This window comes from Numenius arquata, chromosome 1 (assembly GCF_964106895.1).
Source record: "Numenius arquata chromosome 1, bNumArq3.hap1.1, whole genome shotgun sequence".
NCBI lineage: Eukaryota > Metazoa > Chordata > Aves > Charadriiformes > Scolopacidae > Numenius > Numenius arquata.
The window spans coordinates 6,664,195-6,688,769 of NC_133576.1; the positions used below are offsets into that span (position 1 = coordinate 6,664,195).

Genomic DNA, 24,575 nt, shown 5'->3' on the forward strand with positions numbered 1-24,575 from the left:
GACAGCTCTCAATAGGATGGCCCTTATTAATAGGTTGGGAAAGAAACAAAATTAAATGCTAAACTACAGTTTAACAGATATTACAAACAGCAGCCTATTACAGATGGAGGTGGCCGATATTGCCAGGTTCTGAAAATATAAGACTACGTCTCTTTGAAAGGTGCTGTGCCAGCTGGCAGCCAGATTTCCTGGTCTGGGCATATGTCCTCTTGGGAACAAAAAGAAAGCAAATCCATAATGGGGTCACTTGGGCTTAGGAAACAGTAACTTTTTTTTTCCTCCATATACATTTTTTAAGCCCAAAATATATATGTCCTCTCCGTAATGCATTTTGGATCATCTTCTCCTTTATGCTTTAGTTCTCAAGACTTCTGTTCTCTCTCCCTGCACATCTGCACTTTTTTATTATTTTCTGCCCATCGTTATGCTTCCGCTTCTCCCATCCATCTGGTTCCCATCCTGCTGATTCAGAATTTTCCTGAAGGACAGCAAGCATGGGCACGCTAGTCTTCCAGCAGACTTTATGCAAATACTTCCCTGCTAGAAAAAAATAACAAGGCAGTACATCCTAGGAATAGAGTATTATTTCTCTTGGTGAATCCTTACCCACTCTACTATGAGAAAGACCTCTCAGAGACATGAGGTTGGCTGATTATACTCCAATCTTTACTTGAAATTTGCTTGACCCTTTTTCACCTATCAATTACGCATTTGTCATAAGAGACTAAGCTGTCCAAAAAATTCTACAGACTTAAAAGATTTTTAACTTTTTTTTCCTAAAGTTGCCATTCTTACGTAACAATGATGAAATGCTATGAACACATTTGCAGTATACGGTAATAAATATCTACAAATTCTCCATTAATCACACACTGGAGTCTTAATATTTGTGAAAGCAACCAACAATGTCCTTATTCAACTGTGATGCCCTGAAAAAGCAAGAAGGATCCAAGAAAAGGTCACAATTCTGTGGATGTACCATGGGAGGAAGGGGGGGAGGAAGTGTGTGTTTTTAACCAGTAAGGGTTACCATTTTTCTTTTAATTAGAGGACACAAATCAATATATGGACAAGCAGATAATCTGTGAGACAAAACAACTCTACTTATTCACAGCTAAGTCAAAAAAGACAATGTCTTCATTATGCAACATTTCCCCCTGCAAATAATCTCTCATGATGAATCTCAGCAATTCAGAAGAAAGATGTGATTCCACAAACAGCTAAGGTAATTAAGCTGCTCCAGGAGTATGGATTACACACAACAGGACCTAGCTCACAATGTCTCTCATTTCAGCATACTTAGTGTGATCATTGAGCCAGGTAAATGACATATGCCAAATATGGTTAGTGTACTGGAGTGTAAATACTTACGTTCTGGCTTCTATGATCATGGACCTACCTTGGAGAAGCCAGGTCTGCTGAGAGCTGATGCGATTCACCTGACCAATTGGGACAAGAGGGTCTTCACCAACCAGCTGGACAGACTTACACGATGAGACCCCACCTGGAGTACTGCATCCAGCTCTAGGTCCCCAGTACAAGAACAACACGGACCTGTTAAAGCAGGTCCAGAGGAGGGCCACAAAAATGGTGAAAGGGCTGGAGCACCTCTCCAATAAAGAAAGCCTGAGAAAGTTGGGATTGTTAAGCCTGGAGAAGAGAAGGCTCCAGAGGGACCACATTGCAGCCTTTCAATATATGAAGGGGGCTTATAAAAATTATGGAGGGAGACTTTTTACCAGGGCCTGGAGTGACAGGACAAGGGGCAACAGTTTTAAATGAAAGAGGGTAGGTTTAGATTGGATAGAAAGAAGAAATTTTTTTTACGATGAGGGTGGTGAGACACTGGAACAGATTACCCAGAGGAGCTGTGGATGCCCCATCCCTGGAAGTGTTCAAGGCCAGGCTGGATGGGGCTTTGAGCAACCTGGCCTAGTGGAAGGTGCCCCTGGCCCATGGCAGGCAGGTTGGACTACATGATCTTTAAAAGGTCCCTTCCAACCCAAACCATGCTATGATTCCATGTGCCATGTCCAGCAGTCACAGATGGAAAATCAATGATGAAGAGGGGCAGACAGCATTAAAAATCATTATAGCATAACTAGAGTAGCTCATCACAGCATGTTCTCTGAATCACATCACAGCAGTATCCGAGTGCATCCGCCCACCCATCCCTCAACCCCAAAGGTGCACCTGGTGGTCTTGGAGTATGCAAATGTCTCATACGCAGTGTTTCTCTCCAAAGATGGTTCCAGAAAAAGTGTACGAGCCTAGCACCAAACTACCAAATAACAGTGAGCTTTTGGTATGAGCATTGGAAATCTATACTTTGTTATTTATACCTTTAAAAAGACATCTCAAAAAATCCGACTAGAGCTGTTAATCCACAGCAAAGTATGCATGTGTTAAAAAATGCAAATGCTACAATGAAAGTGAAGCATTTCATTCCCAACTATGGAAGTCTCTTCTTAGCATTTAATTTCCATGTTTCTCTTTTTTGTTTTACCTCTATTGGACTTGATTGCTGCAACATATGATTCAACTTTACTTAGAAATCTGTAGAATACAGATGCCACTTTTCTCCTCTCTGACAATTTTATTGTCCTTACAGCAAAAGCAAGAAAATCTAGAAGCCAATTAAGACAGATATCACTGCACAGTATACCAGCCGAAACCATTTGGCCATCCATTCAATATGCCATGTCCTTTCCGATAAGAAAAAAAAAAAAAAAAAAAAAAAGAAAAGAAAGGAAAAAAGACAACAAGACTATTTAACTTTTTCCCTGAAAACCTACAGTTTTTTATGAAGCTAAAAATAATTGTCAACCACTCTTTCCAGCTGCATTAGCTAGTATTAGGGAAAAATAATTATTAAAAAGTATGTCTTTTCCATAGGACTGATTTTGTTAACATCTTAAGTCCACCCCCTAGCTGCTGGTGTCTATAAGCACTAACTTTAACAAATAATTCTGTAGCTGTCGGCACAGCTAAATTTTAATTTAAAAAACGTTACACTGTGTGTGGTCAACAAGACTATTTTTAACCTGATGGTCAACCACTATGAAATTACATGTACTAAGATGTAACTTCTGATACACAGATCGACCTTAGAGCTGATGAAATTTCCTCCCCCAATTGATATTTCAATGGTACCTATAAAAGCAGGATATTCTTGAGCAAATGCAAATACTCAGATTACATGCTGCTTTCACAACCAGCCTGCAATGGGTTATGGAGAATTTTCTAGGTTCTACAAAAATAACCTCTTTCTACAACAGGGCAACATGTACAAGTGGAAACACTGACTCTTCTCCTTGTGAATTTTGGTACCTAAATGTTTGTCTACATGTAAACTGATCTTTTAGAGTCGCTCAGTACCACCCATGCAAAAGGTGAGGCAGCTGATACTACTTTACAGTCCTGCACAAAGATGGCTTAAATGCACTCCAGCACTTCAATACCTTCAACATGACAGCTCCGTGTGTTCCTTTCAATCTCTTATGATCACACACTAACTGAACCAAGCTCTCGCGCACACTTTTCATTTAACAATTATATTGCAGTACTACCCAGATGGTCTGAAGGACACACAGGAATCTTTCATAGGCCTGACCTTGCGTCTTGCTCCTCACAAAGAAATCATTTCACACAGTGTCATTTGCAGAATCAGATTGTGTATTAGATGAAAAATTAAATCCTTGACGCTATTAGGACAAAGATTTTAAGCTTTATGATTTAAAAACACAAAAGATTGTTTCCTTCTGCTCCACATGGTTAGGTGATAATACTTCCCAAAAATTTATTAAAGTTCCAACATTAAAGTTAGAAGAGTTTATTGCTGGTAAGCCTTTATCAACAAAAGACTAACTGCAATTTCTCCCCACCAGTATTTTTCCTGATTAGATTGCTACACACAATTATGTTATTATGCAACATATTTTGCTTTAATGTATATTATTTGTTTATATCCATACACGTTTTTACATCTTCCTTACAGAAGATGAGTTTTCTCCTGGTGGATAATCAGACCTATCTTTCAAATTCCTACTACAATTTCTCTGGTCAAGAAAGGAACCTGTGAACTTGCTCATGAATCACTTTGGAAAAATCTTGACCTCAGTTGCAGAGGCCTACAACAGTCATAAGAAGAAAGACAGAGATAGTTATAAGTACGACTCTTTGCCTTTACTGGAGTTACACAGAAATGTAACATAAATCCAATAAAGTATGTATGAAGCAGTAAAAAACTGGCTGGATGGCTGGGCCCAAAGAGTTGCGGTGAATGGAGTTAAATCTAGATGGTGGCCAGTCACAAGTAGTGCTCCCAAGCGCTCAGTACTGGGGCCAGTTCTATTTAATATCTTTATGAATAACCTCAACGAGGGGATCAAGTGCAGGAAGGCGTTGCAGAGGGATCTGGACAGGCTGGATCAATGGCCCGAAGCCAATGAGGTTCAACAAGGCCTAGTGCCAGGTCCAGCACTTGGGTCACAACAACCTCATGAACACTACAGGCTTGGGGAAGAGTGGCTGGAGAGCTGCCTGGCAGAAAAGGACCTGGGGTGTTTGTCAACAGCCGGCTGAATATAAGCCAGCACTGTGCCCAGGTGGCCAAGGTCAACAGCATCCTGGCCTGTATCAGGAACAGTGTGGCAAGTAGGACTAGGGAAGTGATTGTCCCCCTGTGCTCAGCACTAGTGAGGCCCCACCTCAAGTGCTGTGTTCATTTTGGGCCCCTCACTACAGGAGGGACACCGAGGTGCTGGAGTGTATTCAGAAAAGGGCAACGAAGCTGGTGAGGGGTCTGGAGAACAAGTCCTGTGACGAGAAGCTGAGGGAACTGGGGTTGCTCGGCCTGGAGAAAAGGAGGCTGAGGGGAGACCTTATTACTCTCTACACCCACCTGAAAGGAGGTTGTAACAAGGCAGGCGTCAGCCTCTTCTCCCGAGTAACCGGTGACAGGACAAGAGGAAATGGCCTCAAGTTGCTCTAGGGGAGGTTTAGGATGGATATTATGAAAAATTTCCTCACAGAAAAAGCTATCAAGCATTGGAACAGGCTTCCCAGGGAAGTGGTTGAACCACCATCCTTGGAAGTATTTAAGAGACGGATGGGTAGATGTGCTGAAGGACATGGTTTAGTGATGATTTTGACAGTGTTAGGTTAATGGCTGGACTTGATGATCTTAAAGGCCCCTTCCAACCTAGATGACTCTATGATCCTAACACCACTTGCCAGACTGCAACCATAAGGCTAGCAAACTTTCAAATCTCTCTTAAATGCTTTGCTAACCATTAACTGTACATGTAAGATATAGCTGGTGTGTCCTGTCTACACTGAGGGCAAGCACAAAGGTTTGCAAGTACTTAAACCAAATCACAGCCTTCTGACAGCCTGTACACCTTTTAAGTTGACTGTGAGCTTTGCAGATCTGAACTGTGGACTGCAAGCCATTACAGAGATCACCTTTTGTTGTTTGTAAACAATGGCAGAATGTTTTGTGATATATTGCCATCCCCGGAAAAATAAAACCCTCAACTCAGCATAAGGTGTAGACCTCTATTACTATAAAACATTAGTTTCCACCACTATCATCCGGTCATTGACTTGTTTCCTTGTGGCTGCAAGTTAAAGCAACTTCCAGTCATAAAAAGAGTTATTTGCCTCTTCACCACCATGAATCATACCACAAATACTGATGAAAATGTATTTTCCTTGGAAAACACTCTGTCTAGACTACTCAAATTGAATGTACAATACATATATGGGCTCTGTCATTTAAAGTTATTAAAATAGTGCTTAGTATTTTATTTCTGTAAATAAAATGAACGTCTAGCTACCGATTATATTTCCGCCTTGATCATACTGCACTTGCTGCAGTGCAGACTAGTAACCCATTTTTACCATCTGTGGAATACCAAGAATGTTGTGTTTAATAAGTTTCTGTTCCCACTCCTCATCTTCTCCACTTCCAAAAGAAAGCAACGCTCTTAATTTTTTTTCTCTCCCTTCAGAAATGCCAACTCTAATATTAACAGAACATTATGTGCAGTGACTGGACAACCATTCTGTTCTTGGAAGATAAACGTCTAGGCAAAATATCAACACTTTGTTCTTACTAAGAAGAAGAACTTGACTCAAAGACAAGAAAAATCCCCACCACGCTATTAAAAATGTGGAGTTACAAGTGAATTAGAAGGGAGCTGGAAGAAACAATCAGACCACTCATCAAATTAGCATGTGATGGGAATTAAGCTGTTATGAGAACTCATAATGATAGATTAAAAAAAAATTATTTCTACTTTCACTAGGAAAAGTCAGTTTGACAGCCCACTGCCTGACATGAGATCAGTTTCATACTGATTCCGATTCATACAGCATTAACAATGCTTATTAAATACAGTAACAGGATTGTTCTCTTTATCTTATGGTATTTTTCATTGTATCATTTTCTTTTTAGAAAGTATACATCATAAGTATGTTCATTTTTCTAATAAATTAGCTATTAAAGCCTAAATGCATAATAAATGGGACTCCTGTTATATCCCCACAAGTAGCAAAAACACATGCTGGAGATTACTCTCCTATGTCAAGTAAAAAAGTAAAACATATGTAAGTGCTTGCAGACTTGGGAACTGCATTTATAAGCTTCCTGCATGTGTTCAGATGTAAAATCTTTTTCTTGAATCAACCTAAAAGTTGATCTTAAATCTAACAGACAATGTCTCTTTAAAGACCCTGGTCTAGCAAAATCAGCAAGTTTGAAGTACTGGGGAGTTTCAACCTGGACTTAAACCATGCCAGGAAACCAAGAAAAATAACAAAAAGGACTGGCCACCCACTATGTGTTATTCATGGTATCTAACCATATGACACACTACTACATGATACCTTGTACAGGTCTAAAAAAAAAAAAAAAAAAGGGAAGAAAACGATTAACATGTTAAATACTAACAAAGATTATGAGCAAATTTCTCCAATTATTTTTGATGGCAGGCATACTGTGGATGTTGTTTCATTTAAACCAAAATTTCCACTGAAGTGCTTATATTTTCCTTAGAAAAGCTAAATGATCTTTTTCTGTAAGTCTGTGGAAAGGATATCAGACTTTTTTTTTTTCCCCCTTGGACCATTTATAGTCTTTATCTGGCTAATAATGGATCATGGTGCTTTTGCAATACACTAAGATCAATAAGTAAACTTAAATTTAGTATTTTTACTTGCATATCCACATTAATATACAGCAACAGTTTTAGGGCCACATTTTGGGGCATTACCTTTTATTTTTATATCTATAAAGGCAGCTTGCCTCTTCTCATTGCTTTGTTACAGTCCCTTCTGCATCACATGTGATGTATGTCCAGAGGATGAAAGAAAGGAAAAGACCTCGATGTCTCATGGTACAAATCTTCTAGCTTTTCCTTTCTACACTGGCAACGTACACTATGTACACAATGTACACTAAAATTCCTACTGAAAAGTGAAGGATAGGCAGGAGGCATTTCTATCGCAGCCCAAATCTGCTATCAAAAAAGGACACTGCAGAATGGAAAAAAAAAGTCTTGAAGCTTGTGTCTGGAAAGCCACGGTTACAGATAGCCCTCTCCTTTTCCATCACAACAATGCTCATGTACCTGTAGAGTCTGGAAGTTATGCCATAGCAATGATAATCAAAAGGTTGGAAGAATGCCATGGTGAACTTTTACATAATTGTAACTACTTGGATTTTGATCCAAACAGGTGACAGTTTACCCAAAGATGAACAGACACCTCACATTACTCTCTTTGCCTGGATGTTCCTCCAATTCCTTTCCACCCATTCATCTTCACTTTCCCTGGAGGAAAAACTATAGCATTCTCAGTCCTCCGTAGGAGACTCTTTAGTAAATGCACTTCCTCTCAGTACATGTGAAAACAGCTAAGCTTCTTCTCCCGACATTGTATTTAGGATGTCTTTAGGAAGCTCTCTGCATCAAAAGGTTTGTTTGCCCCATTCTTCCCACCTTGATCTTACAATCCTGACATTCCTGCTGAGAAAAATAAAAACAACCTAGATCTGGTCATATCCCATAAGAACATAATGTAATCTTTACAATAAATGTAATCTTTATCTCTTCTCCTCCATCACAGCCATAAGACAGGGAAGAAGCATGTGACCTGCGCTATGCCCATCACTGCCGATCCACAGAATCAATTAGAGACAGTATATAATTGGCAAACCCCATTGATGCCTGTCCTTTTCTGGCCAAAGGCTAGCAGCAGATTATGAGATAAAGACTGGTTCCTCTTCCTGCCTTTGATGTAGAGGGAAGCTAGAAACAGCCACTGAGCAGCTGCTGCAAGGTAAGATGATCAGAAATATGATGGCCCTGCTCACACCAGAGCTGCCCTGTGCAGCTGCCCATTCAGCACACAATGTCAGAGCAAAGCAAAATACACCACAGCCTTTCCATCAAAAGAAAAAGTCAGAGAAAAAATTTTCTGTCCACAATAGAACAGTTTGGGTTTTTTTCCCCACACCTTTACAGTTAATCAATGGCGAATATCTTAAATCTACAGATATTTCTGCAAGATTTGATTCAGATATATTGACGTAGATTAGAAGCCTGCCTCTTTATGAATCTTGTTAACATTATTTACTGGTAGGGTAGGAGACAGTAAAGAGCAAGGAAGGAAGGAAGGAAAGGGCTTACAGAACACTGTATTTAAAGGTCCACAGAAATACAGGCATTACTGTTCATTTCAAGCCTCAACCAAAGTAACCAGAAACCATTCTAATTAAATAGACATCAGCAAATTCCCATTTCCTTTGTGCTCCAAGTGGATATCAGTCCACATTATAAAACCACTATGCATGTGTCATAAATCAGCAACATCTTGGCAGGCTGTACTAGAAAGCCTCCGAACTGCAGAAGCAAGACAAAAACAAAACAGCTATACCCACTGCCTAAAAGCAGCATCAGCAAGGAGAAAAGGGAAACCTACAACGCAGCCCATTGATCTACTAATTGTTACAACTTAAGGATATTAGCTCACCTTGGTCTCTATCCTAGAAGGAGCAGAAAGATTTACATTGAGACAGTCACTGCCTCTATCTCCCAGCACAGCAACCAAAAAATTTTTCCATGAGTACCATGGAAAGGACAGTTTTGATCATCACTGCAACGTACACCAAACTTGGAAACCACCAGCTTTTTCGTCACTATTCCTAAGTCTGCTTTCAATGGCATCAGTGTTAACAGCATCAGACGAACCTCAACAGGATTAGATGAACCTCACTAGGCAGGATCTGGTCTGTAGTTCAAACTGTACCTCAACAAGCTCCTGCAGTAATATACTTTTATACTCACAGTCCACACTAAATAAAGTAATTCAGTACAGCTTAAATCAGTCACTGCAGAAGCAACAGGACTCAAGTAGAGAATTGAGCCCAAGGTAGGAAAAAAACTTCACTATGAAGAACAACTGGATTCAAACTTGGTAGAACATTTAGACCACAGTTAGGAAAAGGTTTTCCGATAACAGAAGAGTATAACAATCTTCCATAGGACCAACAAGGGATAAACAGAGGAAGCTGGAGCTTACTATGTTCAGACACAAGATCCTACAACTGCAGCTGTCTGTGGTATCAATGGTCTAGTAATTATGATTCAGGCCCTCCTCAAGCTTTTATTCTCAAGTTGGAAGCCCGTCTTTCCCCTCCTCATTCCCCTCTCCCCATTAAGAGAGGAAAACGTTGCATTTAAATAGTGCCCCTGGTCCTAAAGCTGCCTTTCTTCAATGGATCTGAACTTGCTCTCCTCAAACCTCATTCTACTCCAGATGTTATAAAATGAGAAAATGAAATTAAGGCATGTGTAAAGTTTCCATATTAATACCAGAAGTTACAGCCAAGTCATGTACACAAACACAGATGTGTCAGGCTGAAAACAACTGTAACACTAGCATTTACTCAAAATAACAGTTACTGCTGTATCACATAAACACAGCTTACTGTACTAGCCATGCAGCGTACAGTTACTTGTGCCTTTATGCACAGCACAAGATTCTAAATGTGGGACTCTCAGTGCATGGAGCAAGAGTCAACCACTGCAATACCACATACGCAAGAGCTAAAAAGAATTCAGTGTTTGCTAACTCAGGACAATTCATCAGTTTGACGTGTCTCAGTTCAGGTTTGGCTCTTTTCCTTCTGCAGACAGCTGAAAGAGGTGTAAAAGTTGGCTCCCTATTTTGCAGTTTCTGAAAAAAGGCCAAAGAACAAGACCTGGAACACTGACCTGAACCAAGGCCCACCTGAATTAAGAGTCTTTCCACAGCCGTTAATGGATTTTGGAGTAAACTATGAGGACTAAGAGAACCTTCTGGCCCACAGATGGTGGCATCAGGTTGACACATTTAGGAAGGGTGAAGCTTGCATGGCTGCAATCCTTGCTGTAGATGTTCTGAAGACAGACAGTTCATTAAAAAGGTATGGCAATATTCATCAAAACATAGCACAGGCAGAGCAGTCGTAAGGTTAAAACTGGAGTATAGGGCAGGACTGAAGTATTTCGCATCTGGTAACTTACCATGGCCTAGCAGTAAAACTGCCTGCACCATCAACTAGGAGAAAATGCCTATTGTTAAAAAACCTCGTACTTGCTTCCTGGCACAATTGTTTCTGGGAGATGCTCACAGTTACCTTTCAAAAGCACTCAGACTCACGTTCAATTAAAAAAAAAAAATTAAAAAAATATTAATGAGCTAAACACAAAGGAACAAAAAAACCAAACCCCTAACAACCCTAAATGGTACCACGAGAACAAACCAATTACTTAAAACTTTCCTGTTTGGTAAAGTAGTAAAATGCTCTGAGCTATAATAATTAGGGGATAGCAAAACTAAAAAAAACACAGGATTTTCTTAAGCTATGGAAACATGAAACCAAAATCCCAATACAAGTGCAAATAGCAGTTTACTTCTACCAGATAGTGTATCAACTGATTGTTAGGGCATACACTTCGCAAATGCTACAAAGACCATGAAAATCCCAATATTATTTTTACAGATTGGAAAAACACAAAGGCCAAAAACAACATCAATAACTCAAATAAAAAACTCATGCTTATGTTTACATAAAAGTTTGATGAGTATAATATATTCGTCACACTCCCACAATTATTCCCCGAAAATACTATAAATATTATTTTGACAATGTAATTATAGTTTTTACTTTAACAGTGGCAGCAAAGTACTGGCACCAATCCCCCCTACAAAAAGCCTAGACAGACAAAGCAAAGATCACACATGGAAACTGGCAACTTAAGACCAGGGCTGTCCCTTATTTATATGGCTAAAAAAAGTCTGTTTAAATTAGCATCTGGTTTATTTAAGCTGTAAAACATAGGTAGTTTAATTATGCTAGCAGTAAGCAAAAGGAAACCCCAAATACAAAAATAAATGGAAGTGCAGATTTTTAAATTCTCTTTTCTTCCAAGCAACTGAGGCATGCTCCTTTCATGCTGCTTTTTGGGAATTAACCCCATGGGCTGTGGGTCTGTTCAGGAACCGGTCTCTCCCACTTCCTCCCTTGAAAGAAAAACTAATATGAATAGGAACTTAAATTGACAAATGTCACCTATTAACAGTTCGTGATGTTTTGACTCTGTATGACAAGTAAACCGGTTCAAGCTTTATAACCACTTACTCTCTCATTCCACATAAACTAGCACGTAACATATGACTTGTACAACAAAACTACAAAACTGCAGTGTAATAATTTACAGTATTTGCTCACAAAAACCCCTCAAAAACAAGCCACCACCAACAAAAATCTCCAACAAAACAGTATGCCTTCTCCTCTAGAGATAAATATAGAGGGCACTGATGTGAGAAGAAAGGAAGGATTAACTTTCCTTCCTTAGTCCTGTTGGTTTAAATTTAGTAGCCACTGTGTTTGAGAGTCTCCAGGATACAATTTAAAAGTTACATCTTCTCCAACTGTAGTCACATTACAGTCAAATACATATAACCAAGCCTGTGCGGAGACACTTGTTTTTCACACAGCAGAAAAGACCTCCGTTTATAGGCAATAAAACTTAGCAATGGTTTCCCAAATGCACTGGGTGAGCTCTGGATATTTGCTCTGCTATGATGTCTCTCTAGTAAAAATTTACTGTTCCATAATGCTTTCCAGGCATATTTTAAAATTTTTGCTTTTACACAAACAGTAATTTGGAACTGAAACCATTCAGTGCAACATGATTAAAGAATTACAAAAAGCAGTGAAAGCAGAATGCAATTTTTTTTAAAGAAGAAAACAGAAAAATGAAAGATACTGAACATGAAACAAGAAGCACAAGAGATAAGAGACAGACTGCCTTGGTCAATATTGGCGTTTGTTAAAGAATATTTAGGTTCCGTAGTTGACCACTCTGTTTCTCTTTCCTGTTAATTTAAAATACATTGCTGTGAACAACCAGTCATTCCAAATGATAAGGTAAAGAAAAGGAGAAAGTATCAAAAATAGGCCATGGATAGTTAGACTCCTATGCCAGAACATAAGCCCTAAATGCCCCAATTTTCAAGCTAACTGGTTCTGCAAAGATACCACTGAGATGCATTCTGAAAAGGTGCGAGTATTTACTTACAGCTCATTTTCCTATTGCCAAGAGATAATCTTTTTAACAAGACCAAAAGCAACAGCGCTGCTGTTGCCATTGCCTTCTAGGGGAAGAAAAGAAACACGGTATTTACAAGAATCAAGACTTTGTCAAGGACACGTGGCTGCCCATATAGAAAAAGAATAAAGCAAAATCAATTTAGTGTTCTTTGGCAGGTTTGAGAACGTCACCTTCCCCTGCTTTTCCATACCCTCAAAATTAGCCAGTCTCAGTTTTCTAGCACAATTCCAATTTGCAAATGGTTGAGTACAGAACTAGGAACAGGTCCGAGCAAAGAAAAATCTTACATTTTGTTTCACTGAGTGAGGACAGAACTGAAAGTTTTATTTCTCTTAGCCTCTCTTGAGAAAGTAGAAATCACCTGAATCACTTAACTGGTATTCATTTTTGTTTTCAGGAATACTTTTGCAAACATAGCAACTCAAAGCTCCCTGTTTTACTCATATTCTTCTTCAGAAAACCAAAAACATTTGATTATACATCTTCCTTTCTGTAAACCTTCGAAAATGACTTTGAATTAACAACTTTTTAGAAGGGGTAAGCTACCCAATGCAGCTCCTGGGAATTTCTGATCTCTTCCTCATTTCTTTTCAGGGATCTCTCACCAGGAAATGTCAACATGATTTTTTTAGTACTAGACGAACTCCTACATCTTATGATTCAGTGGCTTTTTAACACAGCATGCCTTCACCTTCAAGAGTTTACAAAGAAATCAAGTGTTCTTCTTTGCTCAGTTGTGTGATGTTCTCCTTATGCAGACCTCAGGAGAAAGTCTTCATCTTGTTATTTCATCAAAGATGAAATGCTTCCATCACATCTGGCTTTTGCAAGAAATAATATCTCTGGAAGCTATATATAGCCTAAGTTCCTTACCTCTTATTCTTTAAGCACACACACACCCTTATGCCTTTTTTTTTTTCTTAAATCTCTATGGAAGAGCAATGTTACTTTCATTTTTACACAGTTCTGAATTCCAAGGTTACTTATCGTCGTTTCTTCTGCACAGTACTTCTCTTCCACACTGACAGATTAAAAAGCACTTTCCAATGCACTTTCTTCCTTCACCTCCTATGATGAAGCCATAAGGCAGAAATGGGTCAAGAGCAAAAGTTTTTTCATTAACTAAAAGAAAATACGCACAATAGCTGATCAGCTCCAAATCAGCTTGAGTATCTAAAGAACACTGACTGAAGCTGAACCCAAGTTGTTATTACTAAGTCTGCTGGCAGGCAGAGGGAAAAAAGCACAGAAGAAGTTTCAGATTTATTGTGGTCATTTTTACCTAAGCAGTATCACAGGCTTTCTCCTCTTCTGCTCAAAGCAAGAAACATTTCTTTATAGCTGCTTTGTAAGTACAAAGCATTTGGAGTATTTTCAAAATGTTTAAAACAAGATAGTCCATATTTTCCCACACATCCTCCCTCAAGAACGGAGGTGTGAACAGGTGTTAGACATATGATATTCATGTTGCTGAACATCCTACCAGAAAATGCTCAAGTTATAATAAGCGCAGTATTAAAAAAAATCTACATAGAGTCATCTTTCATCGCTGCTTTTAAAGGAATGTTTTAAATTCTGTTCTGAATAGAGTATCTGTAGCAGTTTAACTACACCTGAACACTTTTCAGAAAACTGGAAGCAAAGTCAAATTCCTGTTCAAGGATTCAAGCTTATCATCCACTATAATTTGCCTAACATTTCCGGACTTCGTAACATTAAGAGCAGCAAATGATCCAAACCTTTGTACAACAACTAGCACATCTGGACTCTGATTTTGAATGAGATCTCCAGGAGTACTCATGACATTAATATATGCTGTTAATATTGTCCCACTAGTGGTTGGTTAAAACCACTACCCTGGTTGGTTAAAACCCCTAAAAATTTCAGAGCACAGCACAACATAACAATACCAATACCTGTGCTACTTGGTTTAAAGCTAGCTCGAGTACCACCAGCAGCCTGGCACTGGGGAACACTGGTGTGATGCTCAGAGCATCTCTCTCGGGCACACACAAACAGTGCAGTATTGCTCTGCGGCTGATAGGGTGCAGTTGCACTCAGTTCTGCTCACAGAGGACAATCCCCTCATTCAGAGAGCTTGCACAACGAATTGTCCCATTCAGGGCAACTACCAGGAATTCCATGCCTTTTCATCCTAGAGGAGAGAAAACTACTTTGGCAGATACATACTTTTTAAGCAATCCTGTTAGAATTCAAAGCTCATTATTCTGCATCAGCAATATTTTGAAGCTGTGAAAGGTTTGAGAAGATCTATGTACAAACGAAAAGAATAAAGCTCCTTCTGTCCAGGATGGGGTGGAAATCAATGAAACGATCAAATGGGACAGCCTATTGAACGTAAGCTTGCTTCAGAACAGGCACGCCCTCATTGCAATTTATTAAGGAGAAACAAAGCTATCTGTCTTTTCCAGATTTCAGAGATGGATCCTAAATCCAGGTCTCACACTCTGGAATCTACAGATCCATCATCTTGACAAACTTCAACATACCTTCCCAAAGGTCTGTTAGATTCTGCTGGAAAACTTAAGACTTGCCATAGGAAAAAGGAAAAATAGAAACCCAACCTCACAACCAAACCAAGACACATGCTATGAAGTGAAGGAGATTTTCTACTTGGGCTACTGACAAGGATATTTCCTATGTCTGCTGCAATCCCCAACATACTGAACTACTTCTTAGCTCTTAAGAGATCTGGGTCTGCTTTAAGTTCAGTTAAAGTTCATCTGGCAGCTTCATCAGCCTGCTCCTCTGGCAAGTGTTCTTGGTCTTTGTACCCGCAGCAGAAAAAAAAAGCAGCTTGCTATGATGAGGCTTTATTTTAAATTAAAAAATAACCAAAACAAAAGGAATGTGGATGGGGTATTATGAAAATCCCATTAAATCTATATTCTGCAGAGACTTAACTTTTTTTCCTAAGACTCAAAGTAAAAATTTGAGTATCTTATTAGCTATTTGTTGAAAGACTGTGGTCTCAAATCAGTTAACAAAGAAATGTAACGGACCTTCTTGAATGCAGCATCTCGGGCACCTTCAAATTAATTCTGAACTGGGGAGAGGAGCAGAGCAATTGTCATCTTCTCTGTCTTCCCACCAGGAATATCCAAGCTCCATAATCTAAAAGGTTAAGTATCTCCTTACACAATCACCCACTTTCAGCATGTATAGTTCTAAGAACACTGAGGTGAAGTCCAGTTTTTGGATACTGTCCAACAAGTGCAGCCCTTGAATTTTTCTCTACTTGACTGGGAAGTTCTATCTCTTGCAAAGAGGAGGAGAGAGGACTGCTGGAGCAATAAGAAAACAGAGCACATTTACAAGTATGCATGACTTATCTGACACAAATCAGTCTTGATGCTGCCCAGAAGAAGGGCTACGAATTGTTAAACACTTGCTAAACGTCACTGCCCATCATCCCCCTGCAGTCATCTAGCTGTTGGCTTTCACTGTGTAACTCCTTCAAGCAGGCTCCCTTCTCTAAGTACTAGAGTACAAACTGCTCAAGACAAATTACCACTATGTATTGTAAGCAATTACAAGAAGAGAAACTAGGGTAGGGAACGCAACTAAAACTAACTTGGGGCATAAGAAAGGCGAAAGAGTGGGGACAGCTACCTGCAGCAACACCATATGGGAAAGCTCTAAAAATGTTCTTTTAATATATGTACTAAAAAGAAAGAAGATTATTGTTACAGTGATGGCTGGCTTGCACGTGGGGTTGGAGAATCTTTATATGCCATATGTATGAATTAACTAGTTATTTTTAAACCCATCTGAAGCCTTAAAGATCTATTCCAGGACAGACATACTAACTCACCTTCGGGTTTTCTGGCCCATTGCCCTAGTGGCATATCATTTACTCAGAACAACAGCTTCTTCCACAGCTGGCTGGGAAAAGTACATTACAAGCATACAGGAATTTAACTAACTTTTTATAGCATTAAAAAAAAAAACAACCCACATGCTGAAAACTTGCAGTAGAGTTATTTCACTAAATATACTAAAGTGAGGAGCTAAATTAACCAGGTATATAACACTTGGGCCTAAGATACACTACTTAAAAAAGTATTTCTCCTAGCAGAGAAGATGCAAAGGAGTCTGGATTTAATTCAATGAATCTTAGCAACAGTTTTTAACCACACCACTTTGCACAGCACCTCCTTTTTTTCTCCTTTCACAACTAATATATTGTTAGAACAGGCAGTTCATACCCTCCCTTAGAACCACCACACTGGTCACAGTCGTGGCCAGAGAATATACACTTTTACTTCATTTCTGGGTTTATCCATTACGAACTGCACTACACTAAACTTTCCTACAAAAAATTACCACACCACTCAGAGACTTACCAGTGTTAACAGTTACCAATGGATAAAAGAGTGAAAACATACCACAGAGCAGGTTAAGATAATTTTTCAGTCTGCATAAAGAAGTTTCAATCTCGTCTTCATAAATATAGCAATGTTGGAACTTCTAATTTATTTAGCCTACAATTATTTGCTCCAGGAATTTTTCACCGGGACATGAACTGAAACATTATTTAGTATTGTTCACTCTGCAATACAGTATTACCTTTTTATCCTTGTATTTTGTTGCTATGGAAGCGACATGAAGGTATTCAAAATACCTGAAGGATATAAGCAGGCACCAAGAGGGATCATCAAATCCAAGCAGTCATTTAAAGGAGGAAACGGGACACATATCCAAATGAACAACTTGAAATACTCCACTTAACACCTAATTATCTAGAACAAAATATGCATGTTACTCTAGCCCTGTGACCTGATTTCTTGTATGAAACATGAGGAGGAGAACCATGAAGCAGAAATATAGTTCATAAACACGGTAACATTTGCTAATTTCATGGGCTTCTTTTGTTTCAACAGAGCTATCCAAGCCCAATTTAGCAATTTGCCTCGCTTTTGAAAGTATGACTAATGATCCACAGTTGAATGTAACTGTTAATTTCTGAGGTACACCCTTGCAGAAGGAGCTGGTGCTCTAGGCACAAAGTTCATCAGATCACTCAGCAAGGAATTAACATCACTTGCTTGTCTAGAAATTTTTGTTGTACTAACATAAATGGAATACCTAAGCCACGCTCATCACAGATGTTTCCCCGATGAGGTCAATACTACATACAGTATCAAACAAATCATCTATCCTGGGACAACACATCACATTTTAGTTATAACTTAAACTCATTTGTTGAACGGCTATGTAGAGTAAGAGTGAAAAAAAGACTTTGTACTGAAATATTGTTAAAAACTTTCTGGTCAATGCTGCCTTAATTTTCGATGGCAATAAAAAGAGATTTTACAACATCCTCTGCCTAGGAAAAGGAGTCTGAAGCAGTTCAAGTTACTGGGTTCCACCCCCTCCTTTCTTTTTTGCTGAGTAACATTCACTGCTGCTTCTTCAGATCCCAGCAGCTGAAGAACAGCACACGTGCATGTGATAACCCATCAAGGAGGGGGTCAGGAGCCACAGGACTGAAGGGGAAACCTCAGGCCGTGCCTGTAACCAACAAGGGGTACATCCTGCTCACTCTCTTGCAGATGTTGGGAGGCACCACTGAAAGATGGATTCTCACAACACAGTTCCTGATGCTTTGAATAAGCTGAAGACGGGAAGCCCACTGCCCCAGGACAGCCTTTTCAAGCCCACTGCTGTCAAGGACCCTAATACAGATAATGTCAGGTTCCCATTGCTTTTCCTTTTCTCTTACTGGTCTACAAAGGGGTTCGCAACTGTGGGGCAAGACATTCTTGCCCTCCATGTCCGTCCTCCCTGTCCAACCCTGTGACACAGCTTAAGAGTCACTCCTGTGTGCTATCAGTTCCTCCTCTTTATGGTCATTGAGCAAGTCCTCTTTTTGTCACCCACAGGGTTTAGTTCTGGTCCCTCCACACTGAAGGACTGTGCTAGCATCAGTGATCCTTCCCTGGAAGAAGGATTCCAGCAATGGGTGAACACGGCTTAAGCATAATACCGTCACATGCCTGAAAGGCTTCATCTTGAGCCAAATATAGCAGCAAAAGGAAAAAAAAAAAAAAAAAAAAAAAAAGTATCTTGGACTCCACTGCTCTTTCCCAGCTTCATAAAGGCGTCTCAGGGCAGGTTACAGTGTGACAGTAGTTTCAATTGCTTTCACAAAATGATAGAAAAGCAGCAACAGGAACCCAGTAAAAACCTCATCCAAGTAAAGGGATTGAAAAGAAATAAAAGTAGCAAGAAAAACCAAATGTTCCCTACTCTCTGCAACCACAGACAGTAAAGACTGGGGTTCAATGCCCTGTATCAAGCTCCACATGTATACACAGTAAAATGCAGCTTGTGAAGATATTTACCGAAAATGCCTTAATAAGTGAAGTAAGTTCAGTAGAAATCGCTAGCAATAACCACCATTAAGGAGGAAGGATACTATGGTCAGATTTTCTCCTCACTCCATGAAAAGAAAAGAAAAAACTCATCCATTAAGGACATGTGTTCACACATCCATGTGAACACTACTCAAATCAATACTTAGCTCTTGGCAGGTATTACCCTGACTGGCCAGCAACCATAGCATAGAAATGAAAGTTAAAAGATAATTTTAAAAAGTCATAGCCAAAATTTGTTTCCTGGAATCAGATAAATTATTTTAAGTGTCATCAAAATTAAAAAAGGAGTATTTTTTCATTTCACTAGTTTGCAGATCAAATAAAAAGACAGTAAAACAGCAGAACATATTTTGAATGGAGGTATTACAGCAACTTTTCCTTTTTGCCATTCAAATATCCTGGTTAATTTTAAAGAACTTTCCACATATCTTTCCTTTAACAACCTATAGGGAATGGTTATGGGAAAATACAATTGGACTAGACTGGGGGCGGAGAATTTTTTTCAAGCAGCATAAGAGAAGGCGTCCCAATTCTTAACTGCAATTCAAGAAACAACCAAGCTTATTTATTAAAAAAAATGCATCAGTAAGGTGCCATCACATCACTACAAGACTCCCCATGTAAAAAAATATCGTGCACACTATATATTTAATGAAATCCACAGCCTTACCAGTTAATAACAATTCTTCTTTGATTTGTATTCCATGAAGCAATTTGATCAAATTGACAGATGTAGAGATGAGACCCAAGTTCCTGTCATTAAATTGAAAAAAATAATAAATCACTTGATATGAAATACACTTAAATAAAGTTTTTCAATTAAGTTAACAGCAAGCCTTCAACATCTTCAGAAACTCTGAAATACAAAGCAGTTTCTCCTCCTACTTAACTGTGCCTGACTATCAGTAGCCACACTACTGCCATCAGAAGCAAAAGAAACAGGTTTACTGAATCTACCTGCACATTAACAATTTTGGACACAGTACCTTCAGAGCTAAATACCCCCTCCTCGCTTTTTGCTATTCTTCTAAATCAGATGTTAAAAATTAGCAGGTTATTCCTGTAATTTAAACAGCTTTATTTGTGTAAAAACTTTGCTTTGTTTAAAGTTCAAGGAAAGCATCCATGTGTGTTACTTAGTAATAAACTTTGAGGATTTTCAATACCAACAAAGTGATTAGTGACTGTCGTTATACTGTGTATTTTTTCCATCTGAACATGAGGAAAACTTCTTTACTTTGAGGGTGACAGAGCACTGGAACAGGCTGCCAGAGAGGTTGTGGAGTCTCCTTCTCTGGAGACATTCAAAACCCACCTGGACACCATCCTGTGCAACCTGCTCCAGGTGAACCTGCTTTAGCAGAGGAGTTGGAATAGATGAGCTCCAGAGGTCACTTCCAACGTCTACCATTCTGTGATGGCCAGTTCAAAGGGAAACATACAAAACTCTCAGAGGGAAGCAGGAAAGGTAAAGTAATCATTTATCCTTTCTTCAGTGAGAAGGAATCATAGGTAGAATCTCAGAAAGCTTTGGGTTGAAACAGACATTTAAAGATCTTCTAGTCCAACCTCCCAGCCATGGGCAGAGACAACTTTCACTAGACCAGGCAGCTGAAAGCCCCATTCAACCTGACCTTGAATGCTTCCAGACATGGAAAAACATGGTGATAGTGAAGATAAACCAATGACGTGAAGCCATTTGGAATGAAAAACACCAAAATAATTCTATAGGCAAATTCTCTCAGCAATCCTGGAGGTAAATAACATACATGCCAGGATGTGCATGCAACAGGAATAAGAAACGAAAGTAAAAGAATTCAGTATAAGCAGGTAAACTTTTCAGCTTTTAGCCTGTTTGTACTTTAGTAGTTAAGCTTTTTGAGAAGGGATCAGCCAAGACAGAGAGGCTGAAACTTCAGAACATAGCAATACCATCTCTACCAAACCTCCACACTCATGCATGAGTTACTTAAAAAAAGTATCATATCATCACATATGAATGCTGAATAATTGTCTTCTGCAGATTTTTCAAGACAAACATATACTCCTTCTCATTGAGTTCTAACACAGAAGAGAAGCCAAGTATACATTTATAAATATGTAATATACACATGCATGCTGGTATACATACAAGCTATTAAAATCAAAACATTTCCCATTCCTTCAGACCCCAAACTTCTTAACAGCACACAAAGCAGAGAAACTGACCATGGAAGGAACAAAGCAATTGTTCCCCAATAATTTAAAAGCTGTTAGACAATCCACGTGTTTACAATCTTTGCACTCCCTTCTAGAAACAATCAGTTTCTATTGTGATCAAAAAAATCTGTAGTTTGGAGGGTTTTTTGGAATATCTGAATTTTTCCACGCTTCAACATCAAAAGGCACATAATTTTCCTTCCATTCACAACTGTTGACCATTCAGAACATTTAATTCCTAAACAAGTTGTGCATTTGCAGCTGTTTAAAATCAACACAAACATGGCTAATATGCAGCGGGCTCAAAGCACCCAGTGTAGTATTAAAATTAAAGTATACATTAGGAAAGAATTTTTCACAGAAAGAGTGGTCGGGCATTGGAATAGGCTGCCCAGGGAGGTGGTTGAGTCACCATCCCTGGACGTGTTTAAGAGACGTTTAGATGTGGTGTTGGGGGATATGGTATAGGGGATAACTTTGTAGAGTAGGGTAGATGGTTGGACTCGATGATCCCAAGGGTCTCTTCCAACCTAGACGATTCTATGATTCTATGAAAAGGAGCATAAATTCTTATGCTGCTACAAAGCCAAAACAGTATCCGATGAGTGACCCCACTGAGACCTTCACTGTTAGAAACATGGTCATAACTTTCTGTCCACTCAGGCCTTCCCCCTCCTCCAGTTTAAAGGAAAGTATTATTATTAGCATCCAGCTTCCTAAATGAGCATGGTTATGCTAACTGCCTAGTGAGGGCAAGTACGCTGCACAGGTATAACCAGTACAGAGCACATTTGTCTTCATTTGTGTTCAGAAGCAGGATGGATATTAGTTTTTCCTTTCTAATAGAATTCAGATATCTAATCATGTTGTATTTGGCACACTACTGAAAAGAGCAATCCTACCAACTCCCAGCCATGCAATTCTGTTTCCCCCTTTTTTGTTAACGTGAGAAACTATGGAACTACAGTAACTCACAGTAAGGAAGCAGTCTGGCTTCTGAATCCACACCCCACAGAAGTTTACAAACAAGAATATAAATTTTCTGTCAGATCAGTTCCTTGACCCACAGCACAATCACAAGTGCTAGCACTGCCAAGAACAAAAAAGGTAAGAGCCTGAACTTAGATTTACCTTATTCTAAAACTAATGCCTTCTATGAGAAGTCCTGCAACTTTTGTGGCATTAATAAAATTCTGCCCCAGCACAGAACTTTCAACTTTGTCCCATGTCAAATTTATATTTAGTTCAATAAACCAAATTTGACCAGATCCAACAAACCAAATTTTAAGACTGTACTCCACAACAATTCTTCATGATCTAACAAACTTGTAACAGGTTTTTTTTTGGGGGGGTGGGGGAGGTGGTGGAGGGTGTTTTTTGGTTGATTGCGTTTGGGTTCTTGGGTGGGGAGTGTTTTTGGTTTGGGGGTGGTTTCTTTTTTGGTGTTTTTTTTGTTTGTTTTTTAAAACAGCAGGTAGACTACCAAGTTTTCCTTAGCTCCAGACAGTTGCACCACAGCCCCTCAATGTTGCAACAGATGCAGGCAAAAAAAGAGACCGTAACTTAAGGAGCCAGACTGACTTAAATTATTAACTATTAATATCAGTTTACCTGTACACGTATCAGGGTTGATAGGCACAATTCTACATGCTACACTTAGACACTTAGACAGATCTAAATGTACCTTAAAAAAAACCATACTAATCCTGTAAGTGATAATTAGAACTATTTACTTATTCATTGTTATCCAAAAAAAAATAAAAAAAGAAAGAGAAAAAAGGATAGTTCTACAGTCAGACTTCAAAAGGCTTACATCATTTGCACAACCAACTCGTACTAAGGACACAAACACTTTGTTCTATTATTCAGCAGTGCCCCAAACTCTGACCTACAAATAGGTCAGCTATTTTTGTTCCTTGCATACTTCATTTCAAGCGATTGCATCAAGCAGGAAATACCAGTTAATAAATCAAATAACACAGCAGTGTAAAATAAGAATCTCTATATAAAACCACACAAACATCAGAAGGTTATATTTTTGTATGGGTTAAAATGGATCATAACTATACCTCATGACATGTTGATTCTTGGCACACTCAACACAGGCATTCCTCAGACATCTGAAGCACTCTGCTACGAGCAGCAGGCAGGTGTCTAGATCTACCAATTCACAGGAATCCTTGTACACTTGCTCAATTTCACTTGAGGCACTCATCAGGATTTCCAGGAGATTCTGAAATACGCTTTCTTCTGCCATTTCTCTGAAATAAATTAATTTGTAGTGAAAAAAAAATGTGCCGGTATCAAAAAGCATCCTATTATGGCAGTTACGCTTCTTAGTGTAAACCTGAAGATGTTTCTGCATCAATCTGTAACTATCCTTAGTATACAAGGTCTTTCCAGTAGAAAGAGCAAAATACATGTACACAATCGTCCCACCGGCTTTTTCATAAAAGTGGCTGTGAAGGAGTTGTGTTGCCTTAGCATTCCTGCAGCCTTCCAACAGCTCTGTGGAATCCAAAAAACAAACAAACAAAAATTCTCCCTAATGCATACAGCTAGCATGATTATACATGACACTGCATGTTGTTTTAACAATCAGTAATTGATTTAATTAATGAACATAGTTTAGATGTCTAGCACTAGATGTTTCAGAAGGAGGAGGTATCAAAAGCTCCATCATAAAGTAGCCTGCTACAAATTTCACCAGAGGGAGAGAGTCATGAAGAACACCCGTGGCTGCACTAGCATCATTTGAAAGTGTGTGAATCAAAGCCAAGGGAAAAAAAGTCAACTGTGTACTTCAGCAGAAAACTACACAAGTAACACAAAATACCTTGTCACTTCTTAAGAGTATCAAGACCTGGGAAAACAACGCTACAAAACCATAAGCACATAGACAGATACTATATGAATGGATAAGAGAGCTGATACTGCAGCATCAAACTCCCCAGGACCAATGTGCACATCTGCAGATGATCTGTCACACTGATCCACACAACGTTTCCAAACTACAGCTACTTACACTCTCTCTCTCCCCTGATTTTATGTTCAGAAAGCAGATGAGGGCAACACATTACAAACATTGCTAACTCAGTTTGATACTACATGCTGGTGAAACGATGCCACACCAAAGGGTGCTTATGGCATTGCTACAGGAAAGCTCAATAAATTTGCTCATCTAATACTTCCGATCAGAGTCAAAAAGAGGAAAATCCAGATGCAGCTTCCTTGAACCTTAAACAGATTTGTCGTGTACTCAAGATCAAACAGGAAAATTAGGATCCGAGACATAAGGTTGAGAAGTGCC

General features: G+C 39.1%; 1 protein-coding gene across 1 annotated transcript in view; it reads right to left on the bottom strand.

The window, feature by feature from the left end:
- ATXN10 (ataxin 10) overlaps positions 1-24,575 on the bottom strand; it is a 103,597-nt gene that overhangs the window by 75,697 nt on the left and 3,325 nt on the right. The window contains exons 2-3 of the mRNA XM_074149088.1: positions 23,335-23,526; positions 19,737-19,819 (exon numbers count right to left, since the gene is read on the bottom strand). Coding sequence (XP_074005189.1) covers positions 19,737-19,819; positions 23,335-23,526 — 275 coding nt within the window. The remainder of the gene's footprint in view (positions 1-19,736; positions 19,820-23,334; positions 23,527-24,575) is intronic.